The following is a 10,654-nucleotide window of genomic DNA, read 5'->3' on the forward strand; positions in this document are numbered from 1 at the left end:
ATATATATATACATGCTTTAATATTTATATATATATATTTGTTCCTTATCATACTGTTCATTTTACTTATTAATTTAATTAATTAATTTTATTTTATTATTTTATTATTATTATTATTATTATATTTTTTTTTCCGGTTACTACAGTGGGTACACCAACGGGAACCTCGGTAGTATGTAGAAAAATACTTAAAGGCTACCCAATTTGTATTGAGGAAAGAATACTACTGGCTAACTTGGTAGTATTTAATATGCACGGGTTTGACGTAATTCTTGGGATGGACTGGCTAACTTCTAGTTATGCTAGTATAAATTGTTATAATAAGGAGGTGGTGTTTAGACCTCCTGGAGAGCAAGAATACAAGTTCAATGGAACTCGTGTATACCCTTCACCACAAATATTGTCGGCTATCCAGGCAAAGATATTACTCTTGAATGGATGTCAAGGGTACCTAGCATGCGCGGTGGAGGCACCAAAGGAAGAATTGAAGCTCGAGGATATCCCAATAGTAAGGGAATTCTCGGATGTATTCCCTGAGGATTTACCTGGGCTACCTCCTGACCGCGAAATCGAGTTTGTTATCGACCTACTACCAGGGACGACACCGATATCTAAAACTCCATACAGAATGGCACCAGTAGAATTGAAAGAACTGAAGGAACAATTACAAGAGTTGCTGGACAAAAGATTCATCAGACCCAGCGTGTCACCATGGGGAGCACCAGTACTGTTCGTTAAAAAGAAAGATGGATCGATGAGAATGTGTATTGATTATCGGGAAATAAATAAAGTGACCATTAAGAACAAGTACCCAATACCTCGCATAGATGACTTGTTTGATCAACTCCAAGGAGCACAAGTCTTCAATAAAATTGACCCCCGATCAGGGTACCATCAAGTGAAAATCAAATCAGAAGATGTTCCAAAGACTGCATTCCGAACGAGATATGGTCACTATGAATTCCTTCTTACGTGCTGATGCCTTTCCACCGTGCCATGCCCGTAGGGGCCAATGGAATGTGTATTTTTTAATAAAAAAGATAGTTTGAAGAGTTTAAGTGTCATTTTTTAAAAGCTTAAAGGGAAATATACAAGAACATATTTTTTCTCAACAAAGAAAAAGAGAAAAAATGTCACTTTATTAATATAAAATTTAAGTTTTTGTGACGAAACGAAAATTTTACAACTTTTTTTTATATGCATGAAACTCTAATACCATATGTATAAACCGCCTGACCCCAAGTGGGTTACCAGGTACGACTGTCCAAAAGCTATATTACAATACAGCGGAAGCATAATATATATACATCCCATATACAATACATAGTAGAGTACTAATACCATCATAATACAAAAGTATCTGTCTCCTAAAACTACCTATATAACCCAAGGTACATAAACATATCCGTACACAGATAAAATAGCAATGTCTCACTGACACTAACTTCAATCCCCAAAACCACTAATCCTGCCTAGAGCTCTCTAAACTGGTCTCTCTGGATTTCCTGAAATATTAAAATATTAAGGAGTGAGACTCCTCCCAGTAAGATGGAATAAATTATTGTCAGTGTGTGACAACATGAGTTTAAATGAATCAAAACAAGTTCATTTAATAAATAATTTAACTGAGTAATCATGAAATCTGTACTCATAACCATATACATATATATACATTTGCAACCATATATTTTTCTAAAAAATATGTATGTGCTCAATACGTTTTCCTATGTTCGAAACCCATCATGTCTATAAACATAGTTTCATCATGTTTGTAATAAGGAACCAACTTGAGTGGACATCCATATATCACCATCATGTAATCACCCCACATGACCGGAAGGTGGGACTTAGCCACGTTGGCCCACCAGGTTAAGTCAAAACAATTCTCGTCTGTAGTACGATTGGCCCACCGCAGCCTGGTCCGGACCCAGGGATAGTCAACATCTCTTCGCAGGCCTAATTGACTTCCAATACCAATGCTCTCCCTAAGAAGTGTGGTTGCACTGACTCATTTCCTAGCAATGGTACCGTGCTATCAATTACATCACTAGTCCATCAGGATTCTCATTTCCACAATTTCCACAGTAATCTCAATATAAAAATTATCTTATCTGTATAAATCACATTTCTTAGTTGATCTGAATAAGATAGAGTCAGTGGTGAGTTGAGAAAGGTTAGGAAATGTCTAGGAGGTCAGGAGTTTTCTGGGATTGGCAGGCTATTACCAACGCTTTGTGGATGGCTTCTCCAAGTTGTCAGGTCCATTAACATGACTTACGAGAAAAAATGTGAAGTTTGATTGGACTCATGACTGTGAGTAGAGTTTTCAAGAATTAAAGTGGCGGTTAATTTCAGCTCCAGTACTAGCTATTCCATTAGGGAAGGACGAGTTTGTGATGTACAGTGATGCGTCCCTGAAGGGACTTGGGTGCGAATTGATGTAGCACGACAGGGTTATTGCGTATGCATTTAAACAGCTTAAAGAATAAGAGAAAAATTATCTTGTGCATGATTTGGAGTTAGCTGCAGTGATATAACTTCACATTAGCATCTCTCACATAATCATATAATTTATTTGATTGAGAGATATATTTAATATACTCACTTGAACATTAACTCTTATCATATTTGAGTGCATTGGTTGTATTGTGCTTATTGTGGTACATATCTACTTAGTGTAAGAAGCATCTCAATTGTACACAAATTTTATATTATCTGATTGTATTCCAGGCGAGGCCTGACGAGATGTTGATCTAACCCGTAAGGATCAGGTTGTAAAGGTTGTGGTCAGCCATGTGAATTTGACCTGGGGTTTCCCTCGCCCAGTAAGGAGAGCGTATTGTAAACGGTGTCACTCCATTCGTAAGTGAGCAAAGGTAGTGAATCCTCCTACTTATGAGCTTGAGGCGGGGATGTAGGCAGTGCTGGCCAAACCCCAATATCATACTGTGTGTCATTCTCTCTTTTCCTTATACTTTTTATATTTCCGCACTTTGATATATGCATATGTATGCTTAATTATTTATTACTTTGATCGTTTCTCATACATGCTTTGAATATTGTGGGTATTAGAATCTATTGAGAAAGACCCTAGGTTGCAATATACTGCTTATGGACTCGAATTAAATCTAAACAAGTTTCAAAATTTCAATTCACATCCTCTCTTAGGAATACACCAATTCCAACATAAGGAATAACTATTCTCTCAATTCTCAAAATTTAAACTATACTTTATTTTTATTCCAAGAATAAATATTCTACCAAGCCAAACAAGTTGTTTACCGTTTAAGGGCATGTAATTATACTTTGATACGCATATATTATATATGTAAAAATAAAAAATATATATACTATAAATTTTTGTCAAAATCAATTTAAGTCCAATGGGCTTATAGGGTCATTAATGGGCATATCATGTTATTTTAGAGCTCAATGGAAACTAAAATGTGTAGATTAGGTTTTCATTTAAATGCTTAGGGATTGCTTGGTATTACTATGATAAAAAAAATTATGAAAATGAGAACAAAAATAAAATCTGAAAAATAGAAACAAAAGGTTAAACTAAAAACTTGCAATCTTAATATATGTAAAAGTAAAACAAATTAAAAACATAATTAAACTAATATTATTTTTTGTCCTTAAATCAAATAACAAAATCATTAAAATAATAAAATATAAAATAATATAAAAATAGTATAAATATGAATTGATCCTTTTGTGCTCTAAGAACAATCATATTGTACATTACAATATAAAATGGTAAAAAATATTTTTTGAATTTTTTTTATAATTTTTTTTTCAAAATTCAAGTCATAAAATCTATGGATATTTTATTTTAATTATATTTCATACTTACATTGCCACTTCATTTAATTATAAATATTATACAAAATAAATAGTTTAATTCATAAAATTGAATTTCGTATTCACAAACATATCATAAGATTTGAACTCCGTTTAACTCGACATCATCATAACCACGGCAATCAAAATAAGAAAGGAATATTTGATAGATTCCAAACAAGAAGAAAATGACATGGTTTAGTTGTTATTACTCTCTAATCATTTTCTACTTTATTAATTTTTCACTTTATCAATTAGTAAAGTCCAATAGCCCAATGCCAAGAGCATTTTGGAGTGTATGCTTGGATAATTTTGTATTCGTTAAACGGGATAATGCCAATCAAATTAATTATACTAGTCATTAACCAATTTTTAACGTAACTTGTTTTGTTTTTGTTTCTAGTTGTTGCTTGTTTTTGTCTATACTTAAAAAAAAAAAAAAATTTATCGAGCCATTGTAGTCGTCCCTTTCCCAAACCCCACATTTACGGGAGTTTTGTGCAACAAGTTGTCTCTTTTTCTTTTTCTTTTTTTCATCAAGCATAAAAAAAGAATACTAAACGGGCACCAAGGCTTGAAATTCTTGATTTAAACAATTTTACCGAGAAAAATATTTAAGCTAAAATCCGATAAAAATAAGAGAGAAAAAATGCAGAAAGTGCAATAGCAAGTTGGCATCTAAAAATGATGTAAAATTTATGTTTTTTCTTTTGGGTTTGAAAAACATTAGAAGACACTTTTATCATAAATTACAACACACATCACAATAATTATTGTTATTATTACAAATTAGAGGATCAACTTACATTAGTCTACAAAAGATCACAAAAGTACAATGAGAAAATTCCAAATAAAAGTTATTAATTTAAAAGTAAGTAATTTAGATACCAAAAAACCGGATTTCATTATTTTTGATATAATTACTTAGCCCGGTCTTGAATTATATCGAACCCCATCTCCGTCGGGTCCGTAGCTTGGAGCTCATAGTGAATTCCATCCAATGCCCTTCTCAACCCAGCTTTAGAGGTTGCATATAATATTTTTGCCCTAATTCTCGAAGCCGTCGGAGACCTAAAATGTAAATCAATACTAACCTGTCAGTTTGAATGTGAAAAATAAATAAGTGACATATAAAATTTATTTCTTATGAGACAAAAATAAAAATGAGCTGCTCACACAACTGATCAAATTTATCATATCAAGGGTAATTTGGTCATTAAAAAACATGTACATAGCTATTATGTCACATTTTTTTATTAGCCTAAGGAGAAGTAGACAAATAGCATCCTACCCCTCATAATTACTTTGCCTAATGTCTAAACTACCCTTGCCAAATGCAACGAATACAAGGTGGGTCCATACTTATTAAGAGTCTTCACACATAGGTTAAGAAATGGAATCAAATATCAAATCGAACCAAATGTAACAATTCATTTATTTTGTGATCTGAAATCTAAACAAATTCATTGATTAATTAATGATCTGACGAACTATGACTCAGTTCAATTGAAATTTTTAAAAAATTAAATATTTTTTCTTTAATTTTAATTTAATATATGCAATCACAGAACTCAAAAGATTAAGAAGCCGTATCTACTCTTTCGTAATATCGATTGGATTTCAATAATAATTAGTTCTTAAACATTAAAAATCAAAATCAAATTCCAAAAATAATTAACAAAAAATCTAATTCAGTTCATGTTGGATTATTGATTCGAGTTTTTAAATGTTTTTGAATAATTCCACAATGAAAGGGTCAGAACGGTCAATTCACATTAAGAGAAATGTTAAAACAAAGGATGCGACGAGGGACGGACCATGCAATGAAGAAGATCTTGCTTTTCCGGCAGTTATCGACGGTGACGAAATCGAAGTCGAAGACGGCGTACCGGCAGTCGTCCTTGGGCAGCGCCGCCGCGAGGTCGTCGTATCCCTCGCCGGAGCCGCCGACTTTGTCAACGGTGACTAGCCGCGATCCCTCGTCGATCTTGAATACTATGTACCTGTGCACCTTCTTCCACTTCATCTCCATGAACGAGTTCTTGCACTCGTCCGTCACCCACATCCCCGTCGTCGCCTGCACAAAATTTCAAAAACCGAATTCGCAGAATTTCATCAAGAACGAAACCGTAATTCGTGAAATTGCAAGAAAAAATGACACGATCGAGCGATTAATTGAAATTCTGCGAGAAATCGATCGAATCTGAGAGGATGGGAAGCTCGGACTGTACCATCTTGAAAGCCATCGCCATTGTTGAAGCTGAGAAAGGTAATCAGTAGTAGTAGCAGACTCAGGTAAGAGGTGGGAGTGTTATATAGAGATGGAGGTGAATTAAACGCCATCGAAGATGGCTTATATTACAAGTTTGTCTGCCCCAGATCTGAATGGGCGTTTTTAAGTGAAATGACCACATTACCCTCGATTGGGACATGGGGCTTGCTTTTGTAATTAGGGACAGTCGGGGTATTGGCCGCCCATGTGTACAAGTCTAACACTAACCCTATGTTTATCCATTGTGGAAGGAAATCTTATTCTTCCCAATAAATTAAATTAAATTAAAGACAAATGCATTTTTGTTTCTCTTCCATCATGGATCATGCTTGTTACGAGCCGACGTAGCGAGTAGACAGAGTAGGGTCCACACGAGGATTCTGTAAGGTTATTTTTTTATATGTTCGCTATGTTCGACGATGACATCACGAGCTTATACGGACTAGAAATTTTCTAAATATGTTATTTAAATTGATTATATTATTGTAAAAAGAAATAAATACCGCTTACTGAATAAGATCTCTTTTAATTTGGTGCATGTTATTATCTTGAGATAGTCACATTTATACAGCATTAAAACAGTAGCACTCAACATTTCTCAAATTGTAAAAAATGGTAGACAAATAGAACGATAGTAGTTATTGGATGAATGGTGCGTACCAATTGAGATGATGATGTGGTAGTTAGCTCGTATTCAATATTTTTAATTTTATTTTTTTGTGTTTTATGTCTTAGAATTTGAGCTAAGGATGTAAATCAAGCAAATTTGAAACAAGAAAAGTGTAACTTGAACCTATCTTTAAAATGTAAATAAGACAAGTACTAAAATCTACCCTACTTACACCGTCTTGAACCTCATTTGAAACATTATATGCAACCCCTGCTCGCATCATTGAGAGATTCGAATATATCCCATCAACTATAAAAAAATGCATAATTTTTTTTAAAAAAATATTAACACCTATGTCTTTATATTTTTAGAATGAAATAAATTATCTTTTTTTAATATAATTATATAGTTGATAAATCCTAAACTTACTTATAGATAAATATTAAATAAAATGACATCAACACATTATGAAGTTATGAACAAATGAAAAATATAAAATAAAGTTTTGTTTATATACTCACACACATGCATACATATATTTATTGTTTATTTATATTTGTAGAGATACATGCAATGAGTTAATTTTTAATATAGAAAATAAATCTATTTGAAACTATTGATATTAATTTCACATTGATAATGTGTCTGACTTTTAATATTAAAATATTTTTATTGCTAAATAGCATAAATTAAATTGTGGGACTTTGACTATTTTGTCACTTAGGTCAAAAAGTAAAATTTGTTCGATTTTTTGCCCCCACGACATGGTGCGGTGAAAAGACATCAGCAAGTAAGAAGGAACATCGAGGGTTCAATTCCAGGTAGATACACTCACGAAGCCAGCGGTATCTGTGGATGGTGAGAGTTTACTCTGTGAGCTAGCGAGAACCGTGGATAGTGAGAGTTCGCTCTGTGAACCAGCAGGGACCACGGATGATGAGAGTTCTCTGTGTGCTAGCGGGGACTCTGGATGGTAATAGAGATGTGTAGTCGGGTTGACCGAATGTTCAACTAATGTACGGAATTCGTGTCCGCATCCGGACTTTACCCTGATCAGCGTGACCTGGGAGCGAAGGACGCTGATTTGTAGATTTGGTATCGCACCAAGAGGTCTGAAGGGTTTGTTGGTGGCTGAAATTCTTATGTAATCAAAAGAAAAAAAAAAGTGTTCGATTTTTTCTTAATTTAGAGGAATCGGTCCATAAACAATTAATAAAATAATAAGATCAATATGACTAAAAATAGTTCATAACTCCATTTACTTAGTTTACCTTTTTTTCCCATGAACTATAATAATCTTTAGTCTAAAGTAGCAAGTAATTAAAAAAGTTAATGAATTCATTATTCATATTAATATTTAGAAACAAATTTCAAAAAATTATTGTAAATTTTTTTTTTTAAATGAGTTGTTAAAAAAAATTGATCCTTAGTGTCTAGTAAAAAGTTGCTCGATGTTCTTTTAGGGCAAATCACATGTGAGAATTCTCACCAACCTAGTCGTTCATAGAAAAAAAGATATTTTTGAAGTGTCAATGGAATATCAAATTTGTTTGAAAGTGAAATATGCTAAAAAGATCTAAATAAAATTGGGAGTTTTATATATATATATAGTACAAATTAAGAAATATTTATTTACAAGAAGAGAAAATATTATCCAACTAGGTTTGTTTAAGTGGTAAGGGCAAAGTTGAGTTTTAGTAAACTTAAGGTCCCATCCTAGGTTCGAGTCCACACTTGCAACTGTTGATAATTTCACATGTGAGTTTGTACCACATTGAAAAAATTGAGTGGATGATGAATGCTTATATACGTAGTTGAGCTCAAGACCCAATAGACTTAAGCTTTTTGGTCAAGTTGGTTCTCACCCATGTGTTGCGCGAGTGCTTTTGTAAGGGCTGTCACTTGTGCAGGTTGAAATTCCGATAAAAAGAGAAGAAATAATAATAATAATAATAATAATAATAACATCTCATTCATTAATAATATAGATTTAAATTCAAGCACTAGATTGATTAATTTAATTAAATGTGCAATTTTTAATAAAGATATACCCTTTTGGGAAGAGGCAAGTGCAAGTTTTACTTTGAAAATTTTACCTGAGTTAAAATTAATTAATGTATACGCATCCCAACACAACTGAAGATTTATTTCCTTCTTTAGAAAAAAAAAAACAATTGGCACTATTTAATTCCAGCATGGGCTGACCATACAAATTGAAGCTAGGGGGAATGAAATTTTAATTAAAGAGGAAGGAGATGATGGGGACCTCGTAACTTGAAAGTGGTACAAAGTATTCATTGCCATATCCCAAACAAAACCTCTTCGATGGACCGCAATTGCACTATTCACATGCATCATATGAAAGAGGGATATCTTTATTTTATTTCTCTTCTAATTTTTTTCTTTCTTCATTTATTTTTTTGCCCAATCCGACCCGCCCCTTGGGTGTGAACTTTTGTACGGTGCCCTTGAAAAGACGACATTCATACTATATATATATATATATATATATATATATATATATATATATATATATATGGGGAATAGACATCCCCTGGCCATGGCCTGGGCCTCATCGATCTGTGTCCCTCTCATCTCTTTGAGCTCTTCGATACAGTCTTTGCTTTGCGTCAAAGCAAAGGAGATAGTGAATAAGGCATTTGCCACCTTATTCTTTGTTTATCTTTAACATGCAGACGCCCATACCCACACACATATGTGATGATCCGAAATTTTAATTCGTTCATTCGTCCAGACGATATTAATCACGAAGAACATGGTTGGCCTGGCTCCATAATTCTTTTTGATAAATCGAAATTTGACTTTTCGTGTAGAATTAATTAGTTTGTCTCTCAAGACAAAGCTGAATATTTTGTGAGATGAAAATCTTAAATCTTACCCATAAAAATATATGCTAAGAACAACATTTGATGTGTTCGATTTGAATGAAGAAATAAACAAATAAAAGAAAATGAGCAAGTGAATAAGTAAATATGTGCATAGCTTAATTTTCTAATAATATTTGTTCGTTTTGTTTGAATAATTAGTCACTTCAAGATACCGGATCCGAAGCTTTGAGTTTTTCCATAGAATTGTCCATTGACACGTGGCAAAGGGGATCAATATCCTCAATTTATATATATAGTTACTTAAAATGGTATAATATAATGTTTTTTTTTTTTTTTTTCATTTTTTACTTAATAATATAATATAGAAACAAAAGATATCAACCTTCCTTAAGGTTTCGCAAAAAGATAATAACTTTTTCTGAAGTTTTAAAAGTTCAAAGGACTTCCTATGTGATTTGTCAAAAAGATAAATTTTTTGAGAGGAGGTCTCTCTCTTTTTTGATAAATTTTAGGGAATGTTTGTGACATTTATAAAATCTTAAGAAAAATATATAGCATTTTCAAAACTTTAAAGAAAGTTTCTGTCTTTTTTCAAATCTCATGGGAGATGAGTATCTTTTGTTCTATAATATATTGTTGAGACAGAAGATGAGACACTCTAATGATAACATTCAAACTTTTATTTTGAAATCTCTAGTCTTCATTTTTACAAGATGAATTATTTCTGTTTATGTAATTCGGGTCTAATGAGTCTATAATACACAATGAAAAAAAGAAGAAAAAGACACGAGTCTAATTTAAGTTTTGATGTTATCTATATAATATTATATATGGGGTTCAAGGATATATGAACATACATGAATATAGAAAGAAAGATTCATATAACGAATATGTGTGTCTAATATATGAACTCTCTCTACACAAAAATTAATTAACTATTTTTCATCATATAACTTGGCTCTGATGCAGTTTGGATTTAATGAGTCTAATGACAAAAAAAAAATAGAAAAATAAAAAATCGAAGTCCAATTTGAGAGAGAGAGAGAGAGAGAGAGAGAGAGAGAGAGAGAGAGAATCGAG

At 32.7% G+C, this 10,654-nt stretch overlaps 1 protein-coding gene across 1 annotated transcript; it reads right to left on the reverse strand.

Moving 5' to 3' along the window:
• Window positions 1–4,604: 4,604 nt before the first annotated feature.
• LOC131156661 (actin-depolymerizing factor 5) lies at window positions 4,605–6,198 on the reverse strand. Its single transcript, XM_058110516.1, has 3 exons — window positions 6,075–6,198; window positions 5,661–5,920; window positions 4,605–4,914 (listed from the first exon to the last, which is right to left on the reverse strand). Exons 1-3 carry the CDS (start codon window positions 6,093–6,095, stop codon window positions 4,764–4,766), a joined length of 432 nt encoding a protein of 143 aa, XP_057966499.1. The 5' UTR covers window positions 6,096–6,198; the 3' UTR covers window positions 4,605–4,763.
• Between the last annotated feature and the right edge of the window lie 4,456 nt (window positions 6,199–10,654).

This window comes from Malania oleifera, chromosome 5, assembly GCF_029873635.1.
Source record: "Malania oleifera isolate guangnan ecotype guangnan chromosome 5, ASM2987363v1, whole genome shotgun sequence".
Lineage (NCBI taxonomy): Eukaryota > Viridiplantae > Streptophyta > Magnoliopsida > Santalales > Ximeniaceae > Malania > Malania oleifera.